Source organism: Sabethes cyaneus, chromosome 3 (assembly GCF_943734655.1).
Source record: "Sabethes cyaneus chromosome 3, idSabCyanKW18_F2, whole genome shotgun sequence".
NCBI lineage: Eukaryota > Metazoa > Arthropoda > Insecta > Diptera > Culicidae > Sabethes > Sabethes cyaneus.
The window spans coordinates 64,295,225-64,322,024 of NC_071355.1; the positions used below are offsets into that span (position 1 = coordinate 64,295,225).

Genomic DNA, 26,800 nt, shown 5'->3' on the forward strand with positions numbered 1-26,800 from the left:
ATTTAACGCATAGTTTCAAATGATACCATTCTTTTTATTGAGAGTAGTTTCTAAAATGCAATTCTGTGTGAATCAGTATCGTTTTTCCGTGGACAGTCTTCATAGGAGGGCTGCTCATCGAGTGAGAAATCAATTAATATTATAAACTAATTGTGACCACTGTCCCATTGGGTTAATAGTAATTTTAGACATTATGCTGCCCATATACAAGCCTGATCGGTACCTACTGATATCTACTGTAATGAAATTTTATTGTCATACATAAAGTTCAGTTCACAGTCAAACCGTTCCGTTGCAAAATGGCTTGGCCGGTAAAGCTTAGACTAGTAGCTAACACATAAATTATATTCCTCACTGTATTTTGGATACATTTATCGCTGGCAATCAGCGGCATACACTGTACTGTACTAGGTATCTATAGTTTGAGCAATGTTCATCACCATATTCACCAAAAAGTGACTACCGTTCGTTGATATAGTAGTTGTACGTAGTGCCCTTCATCTAAACGCAAAGATCAAGCCTAAGCTTACTCGTCTGGAAATAGCTCACGTGCGGATTTCAGCGAGAAGATTCTCTTGTTGCGCAAGTACTGCTTCTTCTTGCGGAACTCTTCGTTTGTTCCGTGCAGGGTGTCCCACCAGCCGAAGAGTCCGTAGCATTGGTTGAATCTGCAATGTAAGAGTAGCAAAGTTAAATATCGCATCATTTTATTATTTTACAATTTTTTTCTGTTAAAAAATAGACTAGCTATCTATTATTACTTTCAACATAAAAATTGAATGCAAGGAAATAATAAACGAACGAGTTTTAATTGTAAGAAACTGAATAATAGTAATAAGTGTCGTCAAATTGACCCAAAAAACTGAAAAACGTATGTTCCACGACATTAGCATGATCTGCGTTCAGCTAATGCATAGATGTGTTAATTGATAAAATGCCATGAGTTGTTTTGAGATACAAAGATGACTGTTTAGGCTAATGATTTTGACCCTTGAAGTTGCGTGTAGAATGAGGAACCATGAACTTATAACAGATTTGGAATTTCACACTCAGCACCTCTTTGAACTTGATGATTGAGTGGCTAGAACGGACTAACATAAGTATTATTTATGAAACCAGAGATGTTTCAGAATGTCATGAAAGACTCTCATCGGCTTCGAGATTTTTGCCAGACTACAAACAAACCAAACAATTTAACGTTAGCCTATTTCTTCTGACCGATCTTCTTGTGGGCACAGCGGAGGTTTCGAAAGTGTGATCCACTTTTGCTCTGTTCGACGTTAAGTCGGTTAGCCGGGCCATGCTCGGAGACTGCTCTTGTTGAAGTCTCCTCGCTCACTTTGTTGATAAATCGTTTAATTGACTACTGAAAATGCACTCAGTGAAGCCATGAAGTGAACTACTGAAGTATCAAAGACGTCGAAGTAACCTCCAAACGCGAATTCTCGTACAGACAAAAGGAAAGGAGCTAATGCCGAATATGAACTGGAGAGTGTATGAAGATTATACACATAGACATCAAGCGATCAGGTATAACATCGGCCGACGGAATTCGGTGGTTACACAAGGAGCTCTAGCCTATGAGATGAAATTGAAGACGATAGCTTTCGACAAGGATATCTTCAAGAACTCCGAGTAGACAGTGAAATGCCGATCCTGACTGCGGACGAGTTGATGGATATCTTGGCGAGGGCATGCGATGCCACCATGCCGAGAAACCACCAACGCCCAGCGTACTGGTGGGTGGACCAAGATACCTAGCAGCTTCTGTGCTAGTTGTCTCAAAGCTAGAAGACTCCAGAGAGCCAGAACTGCAGTAGACCGAGAAAAGCGTAGCGTGGAGTTCAGCCTAACTAGGGCTGCTTTAAAACGGGGGTTAAAGCTGAGCAAAAAATTGCCCAATTCATCTTCCATCGACTATCGCCAATAGCCAATAGATTTGTGGGAAGATACCAGGCCGGCTTCAGAGAGGGTCGGTCTACAACGGACCAAGTCTTCACCATGCGGCTGATCCTCCAGAAGTGCCGCGAATTTCGAGTCCCCCAGGCATACCCTGTTCATCGATTTCAAAGCCGCATATGATAACGTAAACCGACAAGAGCTTTGGAAAATTTTGGATGAAAACGGCTTTCCGGGTAAGCTTACTAGACTTATCATGGCTACGATGGATGGAATCCAGTGCTGTGTGGGAATCTCGGGTGGAATGTCGGATCTACGAGCACTCAGAGTTTTCGAACGGCGGGTGCTAAGAACCATCTTTGGCGGAGTGCAAGAGAACGGTGTATGAAGGCGAAGAATGAACCACGAGCTCACGCGTCTCTACGGCGAACCAAGTATTCAGAAAGTGGTTAAAGCTGGACGGATACGTTGGGCAGGACATGTTGCTTGAATGCTGGACAACTATCCTGCACAAATGGTTTTCGCATCGAATCCGGTAGGAACAATACGAAGAGGGGCACAGCGAGCGAGGTGGCAAGACCAAGTGGAGCGAGATCTGGCGAGCACCGGGTGCCCGCGGAACTGGAGACCAGCTGCCATGGACCGAAATAGATGGAAAAATTATACTGCGCAGGCCTTGTCGTAAGACGTTAGGTCAATTAAGTAAGTAAGTAAGTAAAGCTGAGGAAAAGCAGCTGCTACAAGGAAGCTAATGCCAACCCGTGGGGTGACGCGTACCACATCGTAATGACAAAGGTAAAAGGTCCTATGACAACTAAGGGGCTGTGTTCGGATAAGCTGAAGACTATCGCAGAGCAATTTTTTCCGAGCTACGATCCTACAATGTGACCAGCAACGTCGTACGGTTTAGAAGAGGTCAACAATGCTGACGGCCTGCAAGTCTCGAACGATGAACTAGTAGTGGTGACTGCACGGTTTAACCTTAAGAAGGCGCCCGGTCCGGATGGAATCCCTAACGTGGTTCTGAAGGCTGCGATACAAAAGTTCCCGGACATGTACAGGAGAGTGCCGCAAATATGTTTAGTAGATGGTCGCTTCCCGGACCAATGGATGATCCAGAAACTAATGCTGTTACTGCAGCTAAGAAAGCCTGCGGGGAAATCGGCGTCATATAGGCCCATATGTCTGCTGGATCCATACGGAAAACTCCTGGAGAGGATTATCCTGAATGGACTGATGAGGTACACGGAAGGTGAACACGGTCTGTCGAACATGCAGTTGGGTGGATTTGGGAAAGGGAAGTACACGATGGATGCTATTCGGACAGTAGTCGACCGAGCCGCGAATTTGTCCAAACAGAAGCGAGGAGGAAATCGTTTTTGCACCATTGTAATGATCGACGTAAAAAATATTTTCAACAGTGTTAGCTGGGAGGCCATTACTGAGTCGCTGCATAGAATGCAGGTCCCAGGATATCTATGCAAAATGTCTGAAAGTTACTTCTGGAACCGGGTGCTTGTTTACGAGACTACCGAGGGACGTAAGAAGATGAACATTACGTCGGTAGTTCCACAAGGTTCCACCCTAGCCCCGTCGTTCTGAATGGAATGTACTGTCCAGAGGTGCGGTGATCATTGGCTTTGCGAATGATATCGTGTCGCGTCGCTAGAAGAGGTAGAAATGCTGCTGACAGAGTTTATCGAAAAGATCGAGAACTGGTAGCAGTGGCAAACTACAAATTGCTCACCAGAAAACGGAGGTCCTATTGGTAAGTAATTGTAAAGCAGTATAGTGGACTGTTATTACCGTTGGAGAGTACGTCATCTTGGAGTAATGATAGCCGACCGGCTGAACTTCAACAGTCATATCGACTATGCTTGTGAAAATGCGGTAGTCAGAATCATGCCGTTTAATTACGGGTCTAGTAGTAGTAAGCGCCGGCTGTTGGCTAAAGTACCAACCATCGTCGATACTGCCCGTATGGAGGCTCAGATTCAAGCAGAACTGCGCGACGATGAATAGTACGTTCCGTCCGGCTTATGGCTGTAAAAGTCGCAAGTCCATACAGAAATTGTTCTATTGACAGAGGTAGAATGTGTTATCGCTAGAATAATCCGCATGGGCATCAAGCTTGTGTTCCTGGCGAGGAAGGAATCGTTGCAGCGAGGCTGGGACCCGGCCGAAAACAGCAGCTGGACGCAACGACTCATGTCGGTTCTTTTGACCCTTTTATTGATAAGGAAACATGAAGAAGTCAGTTTCAACTTGACCCGGTTTCTGTCGGGTCACGGTTGATACAAGCAATATCTACACCGGTTCGGACACGTCGCGACACCAGTCTGTCCGGAATGCAAAGGGATCCAAGGAACACCTCAGTATGGGGACTTCTATTGTTTAAGATTTGCCGCTTGCGAAGCAAGATGCATGGATTATATTGTGAGCGAAATGTGTCGAGAGAAAGGCACCTGGAATGCTGTCAACAGCGTTGTAGCACAGATTATGTTGCAGTTACAACAAAAATGGAGAAGTGGTCAGCGAACTACCAACGCCGCTTAGCACGTCTCGACAGACGCATTGAGAGCGGAGTGATGATCATGATGGAACAGTACCAAGCATGAACAGAAACCCGGAGAGGGTTGCCGTGAAAGGATGGATGTTATGCTGCTCGCCATCTGAATGAGGTCACGTCTCGACAGGTACACCGGACACGGAGAGCAGCACCGAGTATGGACAGAAACCGTGCGAGGTGGCTGTGAAAGCATGGAAGTTTGGTTGGTCGCCATCTTTGGATCAGTTCACGTCTCGATAGGTGACAATGAAGTGTAAAGGTACATCCTCTTCCCGAAGTAATACTTGCCGGTAGTTCCGGGAAATGGATGTTTTGGATGGATGAGTTTTTTTAGTGGAGGGAAGCAAAGTCAGAAATTGTGAATCTTCAGACCAGCATTTGGAAGGTTTTTTTTCATAACCGTAAGAATACAGATTCTGTTTGGTGAGTGGATAATTATGGGACCAAATTTAAATTGAATCAGGGCCATTTGATTTCGAATGACTTAAATATGGGGCTATTCGCAGGCCCCTCATTACCTTTTCTTCATGCTGAATTCAGCATAACCCCCATGGAGCATCTTGTCAGACCAAAAGCCATTTTATATTTAATGGTCAGAGGAACATAAAAGGATTCGCCAGTATCAACTAACTATCCACCTTTTCGTGCGCTTAATGGCGGCTAGTGGGTACAGTTTTCGACAATGTTTATTTGCTTTTGGGAACTCCGCTCACGTATGCCTGAAAGTTGTACAACAACAATTAAGGCTGGACATATCAACTTGACGTGAATAAAGTTGCCAAAGGCATGCTAACGATCTCCGAAAGTTGTACCCACTAGCCGCCATTACGCACGCGAAAAGGTCGATAGATAATACTGGGTAGATGAAAAAGAGGCCGACCACTAAAGGCATTTTATTTGGTAAAAAAATTGTCAAAATTTCGCATACAGAATAAAAGGTTCGCCGCAGTTTTGCCGTAAATATTTTTAGAAGAAAGGTAAAAATAGAAGCAATAATTTAGAACTATCGGCAGTTTCAATTAAGCCTTTCACCAATAACTATAACCAAACTTTAAAACACTTACTTCAAATGATGGTAGTCATGCTGCTCGGAACTACCCAGCACCGGTAGGTGATAGCCGGAATGATCAACCAAAGTGTCCATCATGACAAAGACGAACCAGATGGCAACCGTCACCGGGTGGCTGGCCATGATGGCCGGACCGATGTACACCGGCAGCAAATCACTGACAACGAACTCGAACGGATGGGCGTACATGGCAGCCCAGGCGATCGGTGCCGGCCACTCGTGATGCTTCTTGTGGATATGTTTGTACCAGAAGCCGGCATGAAGCCACCGGTGGCTGTAGTAGAAGGTGATTTCCCACATCAAAATGCAGACCACTACGTCCCGTAAAATGATTTCGATCGAGGGTAGCACTCGAAGTTCCGGTAGGGTAGCGATAATTGATTTTTCAATATGATACGAGAAGTAGGACGTTGGAATCCCGTAGACAATCTGATTTATGATGACGGTTTTCACCAGTGGCTTCAGTTTGCTCCATTCTAGCGGTTCGTGTGTTCCAGGTTGATTTTTGTACTTGCGCATAAATGCCGGTTTGTTGGTGATGTCCATGAATACAAACATACCGCCGATGATCCAAAACAGGCCGTACGTCCATACCGTTAGAACCCAAACGTATATTACGTCCGGATCGTCACCTGCAAGGAGAAGTAAACAGTTTTTTTTGTTATTTAGTGTGATATTTTCAGTTAATGCAATTAAATGTGTGGTTGTTGAGCTGCGTTCACAATCATTTCCGCCAATCGAACAAACCGGATTTTATTTGTTTCGTAAACTTTTTTAGCGCAAATCGTTAGAATTTTAGTGCTTCTGCCTCGAGAGTTTAACTCTTCTGGAAAGCATCATCGCTACGGGTGTGAAGGCCATGAGGCCGGTAATTAGCGATGACACACAGTCATGTGTGAACATCTTCTACGTTGTATGTAACGATATATTTGCTCTTTGTATCGATTTATGCGTACAAGATGTTCTTAGGCAACATGCGAAAATATTCTGTATGTTTTTCATCATTAATGTTTATTCTGTTCAAAATCGTTAATGTGTGAAATTTGAAGCTTCAGAGTAGAGATGTCCAGGAATAGTGAGCATATTATGTAAGGTAGGTACGTAAGTATGTACTACCTTAATGGAAGATCAGGAAGTACAATGTATATCACGATCTACGCGATTGATCTTTAAAAAGAATTTTACGACTTAGGTTACTGATGGCGACTGAAAGATACTTGGGGTATCAACCGAAATGCGTTTGAATCTACGCATGTAGCAAAAAGCCTACACGCAAAATAATCCACACGTCCTTTCCACGTGAAAAATCATGTAAATTTCTCTACAGGGAGTGTGTGTGTGTATGTAACTATCAGCTGAACATTATTGGAAAATACAATAACATCTACGTGATTTCCACGTAAATGCACGCATACATACGTGGAATTCATGTAAATAGTACGGGAAAAATTGGATGGAAAATATTCACATAACTTTCAACGTGAAGATTATTTTGAGTGTATAATTTTAATGTTTTAAGTAGGGTATTTGCTGCTTCATCGTAATTGCCTATTCTCGTCATATCCAACACAAATTATTGAAACTATCAGCGATTTTTATGGCAAAATTGGTTATTCCCCAATATTTTAGTTTGTTGACCATCATACGCGACCAATCAAAGTGAGCTGAGATCTATTTAAACGCTTTTTTTCATTAAAGAATTCCTAGCAGCCAAATTAGCTACGTTTTTTTGTGCGACGAAGAAGAAAATGTCGACTAGTCGTTTCAATTTCCATCATTCATAAAATGAAAATAGCTCACGCAACGCATTGTCGTTATTCTTCAGCCAGGAAAACTTGCATGACCTGCAGTAATTTTGCAGAATAACATTTGTCATGCCGTCCTACACAAATACATGCGCGCTAGCTTCGTACAAATTATTGTGATTTTTAGTCCGGACGATGAAAAATTTTGATGGACGTATTTTAAAACGGTATGACGAATTTAAGAAATAAAGTCAGTTAAAATGGTTTAATAGTCGCTTTTTAGTGAATTCAAGGTGCACAGATCGGAAGGTAAGTGTGTTTGCGTCAAATCAGCACAAGAACTTTTGGAGTATTCATTGAATCCACCTAAGAAATGATGAAAATTAGAGTGACTTTCCTTACTACGACGGGAATTAGAAATAAACCCTAGCATGTACTGGTGATCTAAATACGATTTTTTGTGGGAAATTTCTAATACTTTCCATAATTTGTTTAACCAAGAAAACAATAAATGGTTTAACAATCCAGAGCAAACGGATTACGCGGAACATGTCAATTGAATTCTTGTATGTTCGTCATCTGAAATAAGTTGAGTCATTAACTTTCACGTTGTGCAATCATAACTGCCGCATAAGCTGTCTACCTACTACATATCAGTTTCGGAACACGGTTGTAAACTATAGCGTCATTCTTGAACTTGCGCGAATTCCATGCGGTCAGCTATTGCTTAATTTGGTTGCCAGTCACATCTGGTTATATGTTTACATGAATTTTCGTTCAAGTGCAACGCTTGTTTATCTGCATGCCGTCGGCAGCAGAGCGTTCGTTAGCCACAGCAGTTTTTTTGCCGGACAGGGTAGACACCAATAGAGTTAATTCAAAAGTTTCCCAGTAGTAGGTAACGGTCTGTGCGTTTTGGGACCTTGGTACTGAGTTTTCCGTGATTAAGAAGTTGTATTTCCTAATATCTTTAAATGATACAATTTGCTCGCTTTTTAGTTGACTCTTCTAAATTTAGACATTTTTTTTGAACTCATGAAGGAATGACAAAAAAATTAGGATAGTCTTCTGCAGTATTCTTCAATGACGTGTCTGCAATAACGTCTTCCAACAAATAAAAATGTTTTGGTAAACATTTTCAAGTGTCTTCAATGAAAACACGCTAAATAGTATGCAAATTAGTCAACCCTTGAGCGTGCTATAGTAAGTGTGGATATATGTGATTGAAATGAACATTGCATTTTTTTCAATAACTAGTGAAATTGAGAAAATGATGTCTCATACAGTCCTGTTCTGACGTTATCCTCATAAAAATATCTGATAAATGTTTTGACTGTTTGCTTAGCCCCTTGACGTGGTTATTCAAATTATTTCTTTAACGGGAAACTAGCAGTCATTGTCTTTTCATCGGTTAGCCCAATTTCAGAAGCAGTCTTTGATCCCAAAAGTCAATCTGAACACAGCAAATATATTTTCATGGACAAAATTTTTGTTTCAAACAAAGAAAACTGCTTCTGAAATTTTCAGAATCGATGACGACTAATTTCACCTTAAAGGCAACGCACTAATATTAAGTTTTAACAACGGAAATATTTCTATCTTTTCAAAATATAAGATGGTATTATGCCGTGCTCATCGAATCTAAAGTTCTCACTATGCTCGAGCAGTACCAGCATAACGCAAAATGGTTTATGAATGTCATGGTCTGCAGGAACGTACACACTTTAGGTGTTCCGCAAGGCAGTAAGTTGGTGCTACTTCTTTTCTGATTTTATATAAACTATGTGGCCTATTTTGATTAATTTTTATTTATCCCTGCCTGCACGTGGTGCTGGTTGAAGATTGAAACATTGGTTTTTCTACATCTAGCCGCACTCCCCAGAAAGTATCTAGCATTCTTCCAGCATTTATTTCCCCGGTTAAAGCCGACTCAAATAGCGTTTATCTTAGTACGAGTGGATGGAAACCAGTTCTCATCGCTCATTGTGAATATCTTTACGTGGTGAACTGTGAATAACTTCACATGGTGATGGGACTTCACAGCCCAAGCAACAACGTGAGTTTTATTGTACTCTTATTGTGGTCTTCAAGACCAATTTTGGTCTTAAATGCCATCATAAGAGTGTAATAAAACCCAAATTGTTACTTGGGAGGTTACATTCCAACGTCAGTTTTCACATTTTCTGGCAACAATGCTGCGAAACTATTAAAAATCGCAGTATTGTCGGAGAATTATGGAACCAAGATTGTGTTCAACTGCTTAAACTGACGGTTCGTTAATGATAATGACAAACTTGTGAAGACGGCTTGCTTTTCCTTATTCGAAAACAATATAGGCTGTCAATAATCATTAAAAACACTGCATTATTCGACATGGACTGTCAAAATCAGGTTTAACGGAAGTTCGGAATTGGTAATGAGACTTCCAAACTCCAATTCAGTGCTGGCGACGCATTATTTTAGGCAAACATTTTTGGCCACCAGCAGATGCTGCCAACTTTTAAAAGACAGAGAATTTTTCAGGGCTAGTTGAACAGACATCTGCCTTATGTGCATTATCGAATTCTTCGAGCTCGTTGTGATCGTGCCAATTTCTTCGTTAGTCCAGTAATACATCGCCGACGAGCAACACGGATTCATGCCTAAGTGCTTAACGTTCACCAATCTACTAACACTCTTACTTACTTAATCAGCTCCAGGCCGTGGTTTCCTCTGCTGTACGAAGAAGTTGTCTCCATTCAACTCGGTCCTTGGCCGCAATTCGCCAGCCACGTAGTCTACGTAGGGTCCGCAGGTCGCCTAACACTTGATCGATCCATCTTGTTCGCTGCGCACCCCGCCGTCTCGTTCCAGTCGGATCGTTATTGAGAACTTTTTTAGCCAGACTGTCTTCCGACATCCTCACGACATGCCCAGCCCATCGCAGGCGACCGATTTTTGCGGTGGCAGCGATGGGTGGTTCCCTACGCAGCTGATGCAATTCATGGTTCATTCGCCTCCTCCACGTTCCGTCTTCCATCTGCACTCCGCCGTAGATGGTGCGCAACACCTTCCGTTCGAAAACACTAAGGGCGCGTTGGTCCTCCACGAGCATAGTCCATGTCTCATGGCCGTAAAGGACTACCGGTCTAATCAGCGTCTTGTAGATTGTTAACTTCGTGCGGTGGCGAATTTTGTTCGATCGCAGCGTCCTACGGAGTCCAAAGTAGGCACGATTTCCTGCCATAATGCGTCTTTGTATTTCTCTGCTGGTGTCGTTGTCTGCGGTAACCAGTGAGCCCAGATACACGAACCACCTCGATTTCATCACCGTCTAAATGAATCCGGGGAGGGAGGTCAGCATTTAATTCTCTAGAATCTCTTCCTTTCATGTATTTTGTTTTCGATACATTAATGATAAGTCCAATTCGTTTGGCTTCAGCTTTCAGTCCGATGTACGTTTCCGCCATCCTCTCAAAGGTACGTGTAATGATGTCAACGTCGTCAGCGAAACCAAGAAGCTGGACGAACTTCGTGAATATCGTGCCACTCGTGTCTATCCCAGCTCTTCTTATCACACCCTCCAAAGCGATGTTAAACAGTAAACAATAAAATCCCATCACCTTGCCGTAACCCTCTTGACGATTCAAATGGACTCGAGACTGTTCCTGATACTCGAACAACACACTTTACTCGATCCATCGTCGCCTTGACCAATCGCGTTAGTTTATCCGGAAATCCGTAATAGTGCATAATCTGCCATAGCTAATCTCGATCGATCGTCTTAAACGTCGATTTGAAGTCGATGAATAAATGATGCGTGGGCACGCTGTAGTCGCCAAATTTCTACAACACTTGCCGAAGCGCGAAAATCTGATCCGTGGTGGCACGGGCACCCATGAATCCCGCTTGATATTGCCCCTCGAAGTCCTTTGCAAATGGTGATAGTCGACGACATAAAAGTTGGGAGAGTACCTTGTAGGTGGCGTTCAACAGTGTGATTGCGCGGTAATTACAACAATCCAACTTGTCCCCCTTTTTGTAGATCGGACAGACGATGTCTTCCGTCCACTCCTCCGGTAGTAGCTCCTCCTCCCAAATGTTGACAATGACCCAGTACAGCGCTCTAGCGAGTGCGTCACCACCGTATTTCAGCAGCTCGCCGGGTAGCTGATCAGCCCCAGCCGCTTTATTGTTCTTTAGCCGACCGATCTCTTCTGATACCTCCTGGAGGTCGGGAGCTGGTATTCTGTCGTTTTCTGCTCGCGCTCCAAGATCTATTATCCATATCGTCACCTTCGTGTTCAGTTACATCGCTGTTAAGGTGCTCGTCATAATACTGCTTCCACCTCTCTCTCGATCACCTCACGTTCGTTCGTGAGAAGATTACCGTCTGAGTCCCAACACACATCGGCCTGCGGCACATAGCCTTTGCACGAACGGTTTAACTTCTCGTAGAACTTTCGTTTATCGTTAGCACGGTGCAGTTCTTCTATCGCCTCGCGATCTCGTACTTCCTATTGACGCTTTTTCCTCCGGAAGACCGAGCCGTTCCGTACTTGTTTATTTCGCTCCACATTCGCCCTCGTACGGTGTTGCAGCATTATCGCACGTGCTGCATTCTTCTTCTGCACTAATTGCTCGCTTTCGCCATCGAACCAATCGTTTTTTCGGTTCGAATTCATTGTACCTAGTGCCGCTAGAGCTGTACTACCGATGGCGGTCTTAATACCTTTCCAGCAATCTTCAAGAGTTACTGCGCCAAGTTGCTCTTCCGTTGGTAACGTTGCTTCCAGCTGCCGCGCGTATTCCTGGGCAACTCCGGTGTCTCGTAGCTGCTCGATGTTAGGTCGCGGCGTATGACTTCGACGCATGCTATGCACCGTCGAGAGTTTTGAGCGCATGCAGACTGCCACTAGGAAATGATCCGAATCTATATTCGCACTGCGGTAGGTGCGAACGTTTATAACATCAGAGAAGAATTTACCGTCGATTAGAATGTGGTCAATTTGGTTTTCTATTCGTTGGTCTGGTGATCTCCAGGTGGCCTTGTGGTTATCTTTGCGGGGGAAGAAGGTACTTCGGACTACTATACCGCGGGAGGCTGCAAAATTCACGCATCGTTTGCCGTTGTCGTTCGTTGCGGCATGCAGGCTGTTTGGCCCGATTACCGGTCTAGATATAGCTTACCGTCCTACCTGCACGTCATGTCACCGATGACGATTTTCACGTCCCATCGCGGACAGCCATCATACAACTGCTCCAGATGCGCGTAGAACGCCTCCTTCTTGTCATCGGGTCTCCCTTCGTCAGGGCAGTGCACATTGATGATACTGTAATTGAAGAAACGGCGCTTAATTCTCAACTTGCACATCCTTGCGTTGTTCGGTTGCCAACCAATCATACGCTGGCGTATCTTTCCCAGTACTATAAAGCCGGTTCCCAGCTCGTTTGTGGTGCTCTGGTAGAAAGTAGCCACTCGATGCCCGTTTTTTCATACCTTCTGTCCTGTCTAGCAAAGTTCCTGCAGTGCTACGACTTCGAAGTTTCTGGGATGTAGTTCATCATAGATTATCCTATCGCAACCCGGGAAGTCGATGAAGCGATTTGTAATTCCATGTCCCGAGTTTCCAATCGTAGTCCTTATTTCGTCGCGTAGGTCAACGCCGATTGTTCCGATCCCTATTTTCTTCTTCGTTGTTGGTAACTTTTTGTTTTTCAGGGCGGCTTGTTCGGCCTACCCCTAACCCCCTGTCTCGCCGGAGGACCATCGTGCACAGCACTGTTTAGAGTCCCCGCTGGCTCCCCGAGGACGAGTATGATAATCAGCCGCCCCTAACATGGAGAACAGACGCTGTTTGAGCCGCACCCCTTGGTGAACAGACGTTCGTGTTTGACGAATCATTTCCTCTACCGCCATGCTATGGTTATCGCGCCAGTATTCGCGTTGCACCTCCTCATTTCGCTATTGTCTGATTGACAACGTTGCTCAGGCAGGCTACACCGCATTTGGTATCGTATGACTCGTGGAGGCATGAGGCGGGAGCTTGTGAGGACCAGAGCTGTGTTTGACAGTTCTTCCAGGTTGTCAACTCACCATTTGAAGCCCATAACTAACCCATCTACTAACACTCACTACCTACGTAAAGGATTGCTTTGACGACCGTTCTCCGATAGACGTCATCTACATGAACCCTTCAGCCGCTTCCGACAACTTGCATCATCAAATCGCCATCGCAAAACTGGACAAACCGGGCATTTGAGGGCTGCTGCTCCAGTGGTTTAAATCGTACCTTATCTGTCTTATTATATAAACGTCTTATTAATGTATCTATTGATGGGTTCATCTCACCGGCTTTCACCGCTTTTTCTGGAGTCCCGCAAGGTAACCACATCGGACCGTTGGATTTCCTTATTTATTCTAACGGCGTCAACTTAACGCTCAAAGGTTCTTGGCTTGTGTTCGCCGACGACTTGAAACTGTTCTCGAAAGTCAACGACTCATCGTACACTCTCGCACTCTAGGAGCAACTGTTGATATTCGTTGGATGGTGCAAACACAATCGTTTGGTAATAAATCCCGACAATTGTGAAGTGGTTACGTTCGAGAAAGCTGAATACTAGGTTTAACAGTGGGTATTCCACAAAAAATGACCTTGATAATATCAGTTCGATGAGGATTTCAGAGAAGAAGCTGTGCGTTACACGGCGGTAATGACTAGAATTTAGCTAAATAGAAATTCTAACGTGTTAGTCCTAGGTACTAACTTTTAGACAACGTGTCACGTGTCTTCGATGCCGCCAAATCAAATGTGATTTTCTTATTTCCACAGCTGAAGAATTTTATTTTTGTAAAAGTTCGAGCGAAATTTAACTTCTTCTTCTTTTTTAACTTTATTGTATTTTTAAATTTCATTAAAATCATAAAAGTTATCTGAAAATGTCTGTCAAATACAGTTAGGAGATATGTGTTTGTTCAATAAAGTCTGTTTAAGTTCCCAAAACTGTTAAGAGTTTGGAAAAAACTTAATAAAGAAGAACTGGGATACACTACATAAATAGTAAAGAGCATATGGATAACGTAACGGATAACGGCTGAATCTTGAATTATCAAAACAGTATTCCAAGGTGTTTATTCACCGCAAAAACTTCGAATTCTCATAAAAGGTGAGGTACGATAAAAGGGCGGAATAAAAAATTGAATTGATAGATTTCAGCAAAACCGATTCATGCGATCCTTGAGTTACAAAAAACAAACGAGTAATCAAGTGGATGTGTGCTAATTTATCCTCCTCCCTAATTTTACTCAATTGTTGTTTTTTGGGGCTTGCAAGTGGGATGAAAAACAAAGTAAAGCCCAGGATCAAAACCACATACACGTCATTGCAGATAATTACAGGAGTGGCAATTGATGTTTACTATTGTGTTACGAATTTGCCTGTCGAAAGCTGTGAATGAGGCTGTGAAATGAAACAATTTAAATTAATTTATTTACTGTATTAATTTCTTTCTTGTATAGAAATTTCATAAGAATTTTTCACTGCTGTAGAAAAATGACATGCGAAATAATTATCAGAGTTTGGGATTTATATCATTCCATTTAAATGTAGCCGAAATATCCAGTTTTTCTTAAGTTTTATTTATCGATAGGTTGAACCATAGGTTGAACCCAGAGCACACCACTAGGTGACCTGCAGGAGGTTGCTGAATGGTGGTAGAACCGCCGATTGAATACAATCATTATTATTAACCTCGCCAGACAATCAGCCAGCAGGCGGCAGATCGTCAACAGCGTCAATGATTCGTAACTTTTCGGCTGACGAACAACAAAAAAAAAAGTCTAATTACAGCTAATGTTCGGTGAGTGCTACGCATGTACATCTTCACAGTGAATGATGCTGGGTATATAAATGTTGCTGGTATTTGCGCTACCTTCGATCTGTTAGAACAAACCAGAACCAGCGTGCAATCCATATTTTTGGTTCTGAAATTTTAGCACCTATGAACCATACATAATTCCGAATATAAGTCATTGCCAGCAGAAGAAACAAAAACTGCTCGCTTCGTTATTGACCAGAGTTGTTTTCGGAAGATAAGTTTAATGCGATATATCATCTCCGACGCAAAATATTGAGTGGATATAATTGATGTTAATTCGTGTGTTGAGCTTTGAGCCTTCAAGTAGGAATTTATTTTTTCTGGAGAAACCTGTTTGAAAACAGCATCCGTTGTAACGAAACTATTGCGGGGAAATTGAAGTACTAATATTACTAGCGATGATTTAGAGAAAATACAACTAATATTCTATATTGTGGCGAATTCTGGATAATTGATAAAAGTAAGACCTCTATAATATCATGTATCGTTAACACGTTTAATCGAGGATATCAAAATTTATTATGTGGACCCATTATCAGTTCTAGTTCTGCCGTGACATGACAGAATGCTGTGGACGGTACGCGATGAATTGGTTTGTCATCTCTTTTAGTCACAGTCAGTAAGTGTTTATACGCTTATTAATAAGGTTACACGCTCCTTGGAGCGGAACTATGAAAGAAGAATCGATTACTGAATTAATTAAACTTAGTTGTCAGAGCATTTGTCACATATAATAAAAATTCAATATGAAAAAAGTAAAAACGGCAGTTAGTACGAAAGAAAGGTTCAAAATAAAGGATACTAGAATGCATAGGCATTTTCTCGCATATCCAACCAGACAAAATGTGAACAATCGTTCGACTTATGTCGAATAAGTTTCGTTTGCTCAGCTGTAATTAGTTAAAGTGCAATTCGAAAACGTTATCTCTTTCGTGAAGTCTGTTAGCTCGATGGCACAAATAATGATGACTCTTTACTAGTTAACAACACACTTTATAATTTACCAAGAAGAGCCAGGGTAGAGCATTACTTAGTCGTAATCGCCTCTTTATATTCCATCAATTGTTGAATGTTACCATTTTTTGTGGTTTTATAATTTTTATTTCAAAAGTAAAAATCATCTGACTCTTTTATTCAATAACTATTATGCAATGTCGATGCATAGCGAACGATAGAGAATTGAGTTTTAGGATTGCAATTCATTTTTGACGTCTGTTACGTATGGATGCCATAATGTATGTTTACTATAATGGACGGGAGTTATAATGTACGATAGCCATGCTTTTTATATTCATACTAGCTGACCCGACAAACTTCGTATTGCCACAAATTAACCTGTGTTGTACATAAATCATGAATCTCGGATGATCTTTGTCACTTCTCGAGTTTTGCAAGCCACGACGGCGCTTCCGACGGCGTGGGCGGCGCTTCCGACGGCGGGCAACACTCGCGACCGGCTCGTCCTGAATGATCTAGTGTTACTATAGATAGTTTTTGTGGTCTTGTTATTGATTAATGTTTTATGGAAGAGTCTCGAATTTCTCGAGTTGGATTAGTTTTTGAGTTTCGCAAAAATTTCTGTTTTATTTGTATGAGAGTCCATATCCCCCTACCACAGGGGTGAGAGGTCTCTAACTATCATAAAATAAATTCAAGACTCAAAAATCTCCTACATGCTAAATTTGGTTCCATTTGCTTGATTAGTACTCAAATTATAAGGAAATTTGTATTTCATTTGTATGGGAGCCCACCCTCGTAAAAGGGAAAGGGGTCGTAATACACCACAGAAAAAAAATTCTGCCATCTAAAACTCTCACATGCCAAATTTGGTTCCATTTGCTTGATTAGTTCTAAAGTTATGAGCAAATCTGTATTTCGTTTGAATGGAAGCCCCCCCCCCCTCCTAAAAAGGTAAGAAGTCCTAATTCATCATGGGAAAAATGGTTGCCTCCAAAAACACCCACATGCCAAATATGGTTCCATTTGCTTGATTAGTTCTCGAATTATGAGGAAATTTGTATTTCATTTGTGTAGAAGCCCCCCCTCTTGAAGTGTGGAAGGATCCTAATTCACCGTAGAAAATATTTTTGCCTCCAAAAACCTCCACATGCCGAATTTGGTTCTATTTGCTTGATTAGTTCTCGAGTTATGGGGAAATTTGTATTTCATTTGTATTGGAGCCCCCCCTCCTAATGTGGGAAGAGGTCCTAATTCATCACAGAAAAAATTCTTGCCTCCAAAAACACTTACACGCCAAATTTGGTTCCATTTGCTGGATTAGTTCTCGAGTTATGAGGAAATTTGTATTTCGTTTGTATAGGACCCCCCCTCCTAAAGTGGGGAGGGGTCCCAATTCATCATTGAAAAAAAAAATTGTCTCCAAAAACACACACATGCCAAATTTGGTTCAATTCGCTTGATTAGTTCTCGAGTTATGAGGACATTTGTATGGAAGTCCCCCCTCTTAAAGGGGAGAGGAGTTATAATTCCTCTTATAAAGAGGGGAGGGGTCTCAATTCACCATAGAATAAATTCTTGTCACCAAAAAAAACACCCACATGCCAAATGTTGTTCTATTTGCTTGATTAGTTCTCGAGTTAGGAGGAAATTTGTATTTCATTTGTACAGGAGCCCCCCCTCTTAGAGTGGGGAGGGGTCCTAATTCACCGTAGAAAATTTTCTTGCCCTCGAAAACCTTCACATGCCAAAGTTGGTTCCATTTGCTTGATTAGTTCTCGAGTTATGAGGAAATTTGTATGGAAGCCCCCCTCTTAAAGGGGAGAGGAGTTACAATTCCCCTTATAAAGAGGGAGGGGTCTCAATTTACCATAGAATAAATTCTTGTCACCGAAAACACCCACATGCCAAATTTGGTTCTATTTGCTTGATTAGTTCTCGAGTTATGAGGAAATTTGTTTTCATTTGTATAGGAGCCCCCCCTCCTAAAGTGGGGAGAGGTTCTTATTCATCATAGAAAACATTCTTGCCTCCAAAAACACCTACATGCCAAATTTGGTTCCATTTGCTGGATTAGCTCTCGAGTTATAAGGAAATTTGTATTTCGTTTGTATAGGAGCCCCCTCCCCCTCTTAAAGTGGGGAGGGGTCCCAATTCATCATAGAAAAAAACTTTGTCTTCAAAAACACACACATGCCAAATTTGGTTCCATTTGCTTGATTAGTTCTCGAGTTATGAGGAAATTGGTATTTCATTTGTACAGGAGACCTCCTCTTAAAGTGAGGAGGGGTCCTAATTCAACATAGAAAATTTTCTTGCCCTCGAAAACCTTCACATGCCAAATTTGGCTCCATTTGCTTGATTAGTTCTCGAGTTATGAGGAAATTTGTATGGAAACCCCCCCTCTTAAAGGGGAGAGGAGTTATAATTCCCCTTATAAAGAGGGGAGGGGTCTCAAATTACCCTAGAATAAATTCTTGTCACCGAAAACACCCACATGCCAAATTTGGTTCTATTTGCTTGATTAGTTCTCGAGTTATGCAGAAATTTGTGTTTCATTTGTATGGGAGCCCCCCCTCTTAGTGGGGGGAGGGGTCTCTAACCATCACTAAAACCTTTCCTGGCCCCAAAAACCTCTACATGCAAATTTTCACGCCGATTGGTTCAGTAGTTTTTGATTCTATAAGGAACACAGGACAGACAGACAGAAATCCATTTTTATAGGTATAGATAAAGGCGTTTTTCTTTACACCTTACTCTTGATAAAAAACACAACCAATAGCGAGGAACCGAGGTGGCTCATTGTCTTACAACAGGGAAGATGCTGTAAACGCTTTAAAGATTATCGGTTGTCCAGCATCCTTGCAACATTCTCTGCTCATCGTATCGATCTAGCTTTAGCCATCTTTCGATTATTGGGTGCACTGTGGAGCTGCACGAGTTCATGATTCATCTCCCACCTCCATAATCCGTTCACTTGTATACCGCCAGAGATCATTCTTAATACTCGTCCTTCAGAAACACGGAGCACTCGCAAGTCCACATTTTATACACGCAGAGAACAACCGGTCTAATGAGCGTCTTGTACAGGGTGCCTATACTTCGTACGGAAGCTTTTTTCTATTCTACCGTGAAGCCAGTAAGCACGACTTCTGCTGATAGTACGCCAACGTAGATTTAGTCAGTTTGACTAGTTTCCCGGGAAGCTAATCTCGTCTTCGATTTTCCACAGTGTTTTATGGTTGATGGTATCGTATACTTTGAAGTTAACGCACAAATGTTACGTGGAAACTTTGTATTCAGTATCTACAGCACAGTAAATCTTTAATATATCGTTGACCGTCGTTCAACGAATCCGGTTTGATAAATTCCTGCAAATCGGTTCGCAATTGGTGATAATCGGTAGAAAATGATTTAGAACACCATTTTGTAGGTAGAGCGGTGTGAGAACTCACAGTCCAGCTTGTCGTCTTTTTTGTAGATCGGGCAGATAACCCCATTCTTCTACTATCTTCTGTTAGCTGTTTTGTATCCCATATTATTTTACTATATTTTAATCATTCGGTGGAAACTAGTAGCCCGCTTTTCCGGTGTTATTATAATAGGCTCCGCTCCGATGACATGGTTCCCAGCCGATTTACTGCTCTTCAGTTGCTTGATGGTCTCGTTAACTTCGCCTATCGTTGGGGATGGCTCCTCTTTCGCATTTGTCGCACAGCCGAAATTGCTTTTTCCGTCATGGCTTTACCGCCAGGTTAGCATTGAGGAACGATGCTGGTCGAACAAGCCAGTCGTCGTATGTTCGTATATCGGCTGTGCGGTGCTGCAAGAAAGAGTCAGTAGGATCGTTAAACTAGCCCCGTAAATGTCCTGTACTCTAACAGCCGGCTGCAAAGTTTGTTGATAAAGAAGGGTCAAGTCTTACAAAGACGTTTAAGCCCAAGGTTTTGCTTCGGTTTGGTTCTTCACCAGTGCGTAATTCAAGTATTCATCGAAGTGCTACTTCTACCTTTCGGGAACCTGTTCCGTTAAGATACTACAATTCATATCCTGACACATTTCGACATTCCATTTTTGAGATGCGTTCAGTTTCTGATAAAACTTTCGCGTTTCCTGAGAAATGTGCAGCTGCCAAGGGTAAGCCGCTGAGAACATTCCGTTCACCTCATTCATAGAAATTTTGTTCAGTCTGTGCCTTACTATGCCGCTGAGGTGCTGATCGTGTGAAGCCTGTCAAACTCACCTGCGCCCAGCTAGACTGTTTTGATCGTTTTGACAATAACAAACAATGGCAGGGCTACCAATTTCTAACATTTTAAAATTTCAATATCAAAAAGGTGGGCCACAGTATGCCATGAACTGTGAAATGAATGTGCCGCAATTGTAATCAACGAGGTAAGCTGCTCTCTAAATTGAGCCTGCAACAATGTTCTAAGCGACTTACCCTTGGCAGCTGCTCTTGCTGTCCCAGGCAGCGCTCTCGGAAGATTTGGCTTCGATGCTTATTCTTTTGTGTGTGTGTTTTCCGCGTTCTGACGAGTGACACAGCGCATTTTTGCACAGCGTTCTCCTCATACATCAACCTCTCCACTGATTCCGTGCCATGTCTTCGGAAAGTATTACGTACGGCCACGTAACGGGTGGCAATTAAAATTTTGAATTTATTTCGCGGCCCCTATACTCAACAACAAACGAGCTCAGAGAGAAATGAGAATATGTATGTGTTAGCTCTCTCTCCTGTTTTTGTCAATATTTTGACGTAGGACTACGTCTTTCAGGAAGGTAGCTGGTATAGGGTGTCATTCCAAAAAATATTTCTCGAAAAGTGGTTAGGATTTGAACGCTAATAGCTTAGTGATTTCCCGATCGATTTTCAATATTCTTATACCAATCGATTGGAAAATCTTCTAAGAATTGGCCTGAATGAAGAAAAGTATGGATTCTTGATGTTGAACTATTGAAAAATTGAAATTAATGAACCTATGTTTTACCAGAATTCTCGCTTCGTGATTGGTTGTTGGAAATGACGTCAGACTGGAAATGCGTTTTCACGCTTCGGCTTATAATTCAGTCAATTTTCAATAGATTACCAAGATATTTACACCAATTGATCGGAAAATCGATTTTGAAAACATTGAATATGTAGAAAACTATTGATTTTCAATGCGCGTCATTGAAAAATTGAATTATTTTCATTTTTTTGCCTCCCCACGTCAGTGCTTCCCTAGCACGGATGACAGAAATATGTACGATATGAGCTATCGGCTAAGCTTCCTTATAATAAACCGAAGAATCCATCGAATCATCCGCCAGTGAACGATATGGTTTGGCTGCTATGCCTTTTACTGCGCATCGTCAGTCGGTCAGCGGCTTGCGACACATCGGACAGGCAGCTTTCGAGTCACATCCGTGGCATAATTTTAAAGGTTGTGTTTGAAACATTGTTTGCCTTACGGTGCACATCGTCGTCAGCTGGTCAGCGGTTTTGATTGGCGACACTTCGGCAAGCAGCTAGCTTGCGACACATCGGGCAGGCAGCTTTTTGAAAACTCGCGCGTATCGTTTACCGTTTACCAGAGGAAAAACACTATTCAACGTAGAAACAGATCATGAAAATTTATTTACTGTTTGGTTTAGTGTGACTTCGATTCGTTTTAATGAAATAGATTCAATCAATTCATGGATATAAATCGGTTGAGGATTGAACGTATACAATGTTACTACTGTGATAAACGTTGCGTATGTAGGTTGTATACATGAAGAATCGTATTATTACATACATGGATACATCCTACTATCGCTAAAAAGAGACTTACGTAGTCCTACGTTACCTATGCGATCGTGTCTTGTGCACAACCCCTCTGATTTTTTGTTTTGTTTATGCTTGCCCAGTTTTGCTCAAAATGGCGTCAAAACAAGAAGCATGTCGGGAGCGCGTTGTACTTCTACGAACTTCCACAGAAATCTCGGCAAAAAGTGTACGGTACAACATTTGAAAAGCAAATATGTTGCGGCTTCGACTGTTTACCATATCCTAAGATGCCCAACAACTATTCGCAAGCAAATAGTGAATTAGACCAGCCAAAATTATGGACGCAGAAGAACATCGTTCTGTTTCTCGTGCTTTTCAACAACAAGCCCTCTGGTTTGATCATCAATTATGATACACCAGACGACTGTTTGAAGAAAATTTTAATCCCATTTGTACAAAAACATCATGCAGATGAACAATACGTGTTTTGACCGGATAGACATCATCGCATTACGCCAAAAACACAAATGCTTCTGAATTCGACCCCATTTGCCCTTAAAAACCACGACCCGAAAAATCAACCGAAGATTTCTTCGTGATTTTGAGTTCCTATTGGGCAAAAACAACCGGAGAGCCACGAATAGCAAACAGTTGATTGGTAGAATCAAAAGATGCATTCGCAAAGTTGACATGACGCCGTACAACGCTCCTGTTCCGACATCATACCGAAGCTTCGCCGAACAGCCGATTACGAACCGTTTTCAAGTGTATACTAATTCTTTTTCAACAATGGATAATGTATCTTTAATTTCGATAAATTAGCTCACGCCGTTCACGCAAGCGTAAGACAAACAACCACCGATGCTAAGTGCAGACTTTCTGTTATCTACACTCTGCCTTGTATCGTGTTTCTGCATAGCCCACTCGCGAGTCAAACAACTCGAGCAACCAGCTGCCTATGAGGGCTCGTTGCGCACCGAGATACAGATTTTGCATTACTTTTTATCTTCTTCTTCATATTCGCCCTCGATTCTATTCACCGGCTGGAGTTACCTCGCAAGCACACTCGCTCACTCTCAAAAACTCATCGTAGTTGATGAATAAATAGGAGCAAGAGTACGAAAGGGATGCTTATGCTTATGTGCCATATTCGTGAGAACGAGTACGCTTTGTGAGAAAAAAATAGACCACACGAGTGTGGGCTTCGCAACACTGTTCAGACATGTGCAGCAAGGTGATCACAAGAAAAATGTATGGGGATATTTGACCTTGAGACTTTTTGTAAATTTTGCTATGAGTCGATCGGTATCCAAGCCATCAAAATCCATTCATAATTGGCAGAGTTATCAGCGTTCAAAATCTTTCATATTTTCGTGACGGTAACTAGAATCTAAATTATGGGACGACACCCTGCGGTAAGCAAAAGCAAAGTCATGGGTATAAACGTCCTTCAGAACTTGACCCTTCTTTATCGACACACTTCGCAGCCGGTTATTAAAGTACAGAAAAATTGCGGGGGTGGTACAAAAATCCTATTAACTCTATAGCAGCACCGCACGGTTGAGATTCGAACATACGACGACTGGCTTGTTAGGCCAGCATCGTACCCCGGAGTTAACTGGGCGGGCAACCCTGCGGTAAGACGTAGTCCTACGTCAAACAGTGCGAAAGGAAACTTTATTAGAATTTGATGCGTCGTTATAGATGGTGAAATTGTCTGCCAGGCAGTTTTCGGAATAAATCCTTTGTAATAATTTTACACATCGTTCAATCGGCAGAATGCATCAACTAAACCAACCAAACATGTGGTACAACGACAATAGCGTCTCTGTGATTGCAATGTGATTGGAGTAGAATCTGGTCGCCCCGGTAGATTGAGAAACACTTGTAGATTATGAAAGGAACTGAAGAAGAAGGTAAATTTTCGGTTAAACTTAATCTCTCTCCCTTTATTAATGACACTTAGGCAAAGCACAACATGCCATGTTCTTAAAAAGTCTTATGTGCAAAATTTCACGGAAGATAAATTGATACAGTCAATAAGAGCAACTCTATGCCATTGAAATAGAGCCAAGTTGATAGCATTGACCACATTGACTATCCAACCTACCCTATCTCTACCCGAAGATGACTTCAGCAAGAAATGTTGATAGATTTGACTTGATTAAAAAGTCAACAGGTTTGATTACTTCGTATTCAAGATATGCGTTAGATAATTTTATTTTCTAGGAAAATAAATGTTTGAAATTGCCAAAAAATACATTGAAGTGGAGCTTTATTACAATTTAGGAGTTAATAATTTTTGAAAACGTACTCTTTCTTGTTGATCTGATATAAAAATAAACAGAAAGCGGATTGTGGTTGTCATGTAGGTTCGCTATTTGTTTTTGTGTTCTGATAGAAGCAAAGAATAAAGTGCGAACAGTTTCATGGACATAGGAATTATTATTTTGAGCATAAAAACTGCTTGAAATGCCAGTAGTTAACCATTAACGCGTATTCGAACCTTAAAAGAAAACGGTGTGATAGACCCGATTGTAACTTTGTGGGGTTGATTTCAAGCTAATATCAATCCAGTTTTATTGGCTTGAATAAAATATACAATATTTTGCTCTCTAAATTAGAAACTTATTACTTATTGCTATCACAGAATGGATCACAGAATACTAAGGCATTTATTTCGTTGGTGTACTTTTTTATACCAACTTCCTCCATGATATAAATTACAGTAGCCGATTGCAGCACTCACGCACACTTCAGGAATCAGCTAGGTATTTTTTTAAGGTTGAGAACGAAGTTCAAAGTTTTTAAATTTTGTATAACACTCTAATTTTCCACTCCACTGACCATAATCTATTCAAGATATAATTTATTCAAGTTGGGGGTTTTTGTATGTAAACCCGGCTGGTACGTTTATTTGTGATATTGTTTGATAATTTTCGAGAGTTTATTAGTTGGATGCTGCAACATTTGTATGGTGGGATAGTGATAAATTTCTCTACTATCGTCACCAACTTAATAGATATATATGTTTACACGTTTATGTATTACATACATTTTAGGAAACAATATAAAATCTTATCTGATTACGAAAAAAAGATTGAGCAAACAGGTTTCCTGTTTTTTTTACCGAAAAATTGCCTTAAAAATTGTATTTTCGTCTCTCAATTGAAAAAATAGATATGGAAAAAATGAAGCAATTAAAAAAATACATCTAGAGTCGAATAGAATAAATGGCTGTAAATAAAACAGAATTAATCTATTTTTTTGCTTCCGAATATTAAATTTGTTTAAGGTTTCTACACTCCATTTGTTAACCTCATGATCCATTTTTTTTTCAAAGGTAAATAATATGACTTAAGCACACGATTTGCTTTATTGTGTGATTCGCTCGAATATTTGCACGGTGCTAAATGTAGTATTCAATTGCATTTAATTCACACTTACTTCACTACAATGTTTACATTACAGATCTTGTTGACCATTTTCAAAAATAATAAATCAATAGTAGAGTTAAAAAAATAAGCACTGAATATGTTAAATCTTTTTCGTTTCTTGAATGAACAGTTTGTATGCTTTCCGCTTGGTATAAAATTGAAACATGAACATGGACACAATTATTCGTCTCCGGTAAAAGTTGCGAGCGATGAACAGACAATACCAAAAAACGATGAAATTTTTTTTCACTCGGTGGCTGCTTTGTACATCAGCTCGCAGCTAGTAGTTAAGTAATTAGCGTTTGTATTTGACGACCAGTTGTTGCGGAAGTCACGTACTTGTCTGTTGGTATGGTAAAACCGTCAGAAGAACCCGATCGCGCAACATGTGCATCTCACAATCATGTAAACAGACCTGATTTGACGAAAACCACAGTCATAGTTTTCTTTCCAAAACATTACTGTTACCTTGACCATGACTGGTCAACCAGCCTCGAACATGTGAACATGATAGTTACGATAATTTGATTATCACGATTTCTTCACAGGCGTAAATTGTTGATCACTGGGTTTAACAAATTTGAACAGATAAAATAACTAATACACTAATTTGCCACCTTATACTTTGATACAGTTCATGAACCACTAACCTACCCTTAACCGGTAAAAACTATGATGGTACAAATATGATATTTACCAACAACATCAAGAAATGCATTCCATTTGTCGTTGAAAAAAGAGCTTCCGTTGATGGTGTCCAGCGGTGTCCGGACGGACACGTTCGCAAAGGGATCCAGCATATTCTTGCACAACCAATTCACAAGGTATCACACTCTCCCTTTAGAACACCCAATTAGCACTGATCTTTTTCAACACAGAACTTTCCTGTTTCACTATCTCTTTCACCGTTGGACCGAATAGTAAAAAGCGTTGTAAGTCGCCGGTTGCTCACAAGCAACTGAAGCTTAATGTGCGAAATCTTGGGTTCTAACCCATGCTGGATGGGCGCACATTTTCGGCAACAACCGCGAGCTCGCCACCATCATCTTGCTTCAGGTAAAGTCGGCGCGTGACGCAGCCACGAGCAAGTTGAAGTACCTACCGATCGCGATATGTACACGATCGGTACCTATGACGTACGCTATGTGCGCAGAGTTCCTTACGATTCGTCTCTGTGTACCGGTACTTAGTATTAGAAGGTACACACAGCTCTTCAGGTGGCCATGCAAACACCGGCACGGCGGCGGCGGCCCGGTGAACCATTCAAGAACTTTTCGCGGTTGAGCCGGACTGAGCTGAGCTTTGAGAAGGAGACACTAGGGAGTTTTGTTTCCATATTGTTGTTGTTTTCCATGTTAGTTTTGGCTGTTTTGCAATTGTTTACAGTTTTATTTCAATAAGGTGCTATTGAAAAATCTGCAGTTTGCTTTCCCGCATTTGGGAAAATGCACATTTATACCTTTAACTACAAAAGTATTTATGTTTGCTAGCTATTTCATTCCATTTCACTTTTAA

The 26,800-nt window shown here is 41.5% G+C and overlaps 1 protein-coding gene across 1 annotated transcript; it reads right to left on the reverse strand.

Annotated features, from left to right (window-relative positions):
* Nucleotides 1-43: 43 nt before the first annotated feature.
* Nucleotides 44-26,238, reverse strand: LOC128744074 (fatty acid hydroxylase domain-containing protein 2-like). The gene is made up of 3 exons (XM_053840839.1): nt 25,983-26,238; nt 5,533-6,169; nt 44-668 (listed from the first exon to the last, which is right to left on the reverse strand). Exons 1-3 carry the CDS (start codon nt 26,083-26,085, stop codon nt 527-529), a joined length of 882 nt encoding a protein of 293 aa, XP_053696814.1. The 5' UTR covers nt 26,086-26,238; the 3' UTR covers nt 44-526.
* Between the last annotated feature and the right edge of the window lie 562 nt (nt 26,239-26,800).

Coding starts and splice junctions, on each gene's coding strand:
- LOC128744074 (XM_053840839.1), bottom strand. CDS start 26,085: ATGCTGGATCCCTTTGCGAACGTGTCCGTCCGGACACCGCTGGACACC. Junction 6,170..25,982: donor TGCATTTCTTGATGTTGTTG/GTAAATATCATA, acceptor TTCTCCTTGCAG/GTGACGATCCGGACGTAATA. Junction 669..5,532: donor CATGACTACCATCATTTGAA/GTAAGTGTTTTA, acceptor CTTACATTGCAG/ATTCAACCAATGCTACGGAC.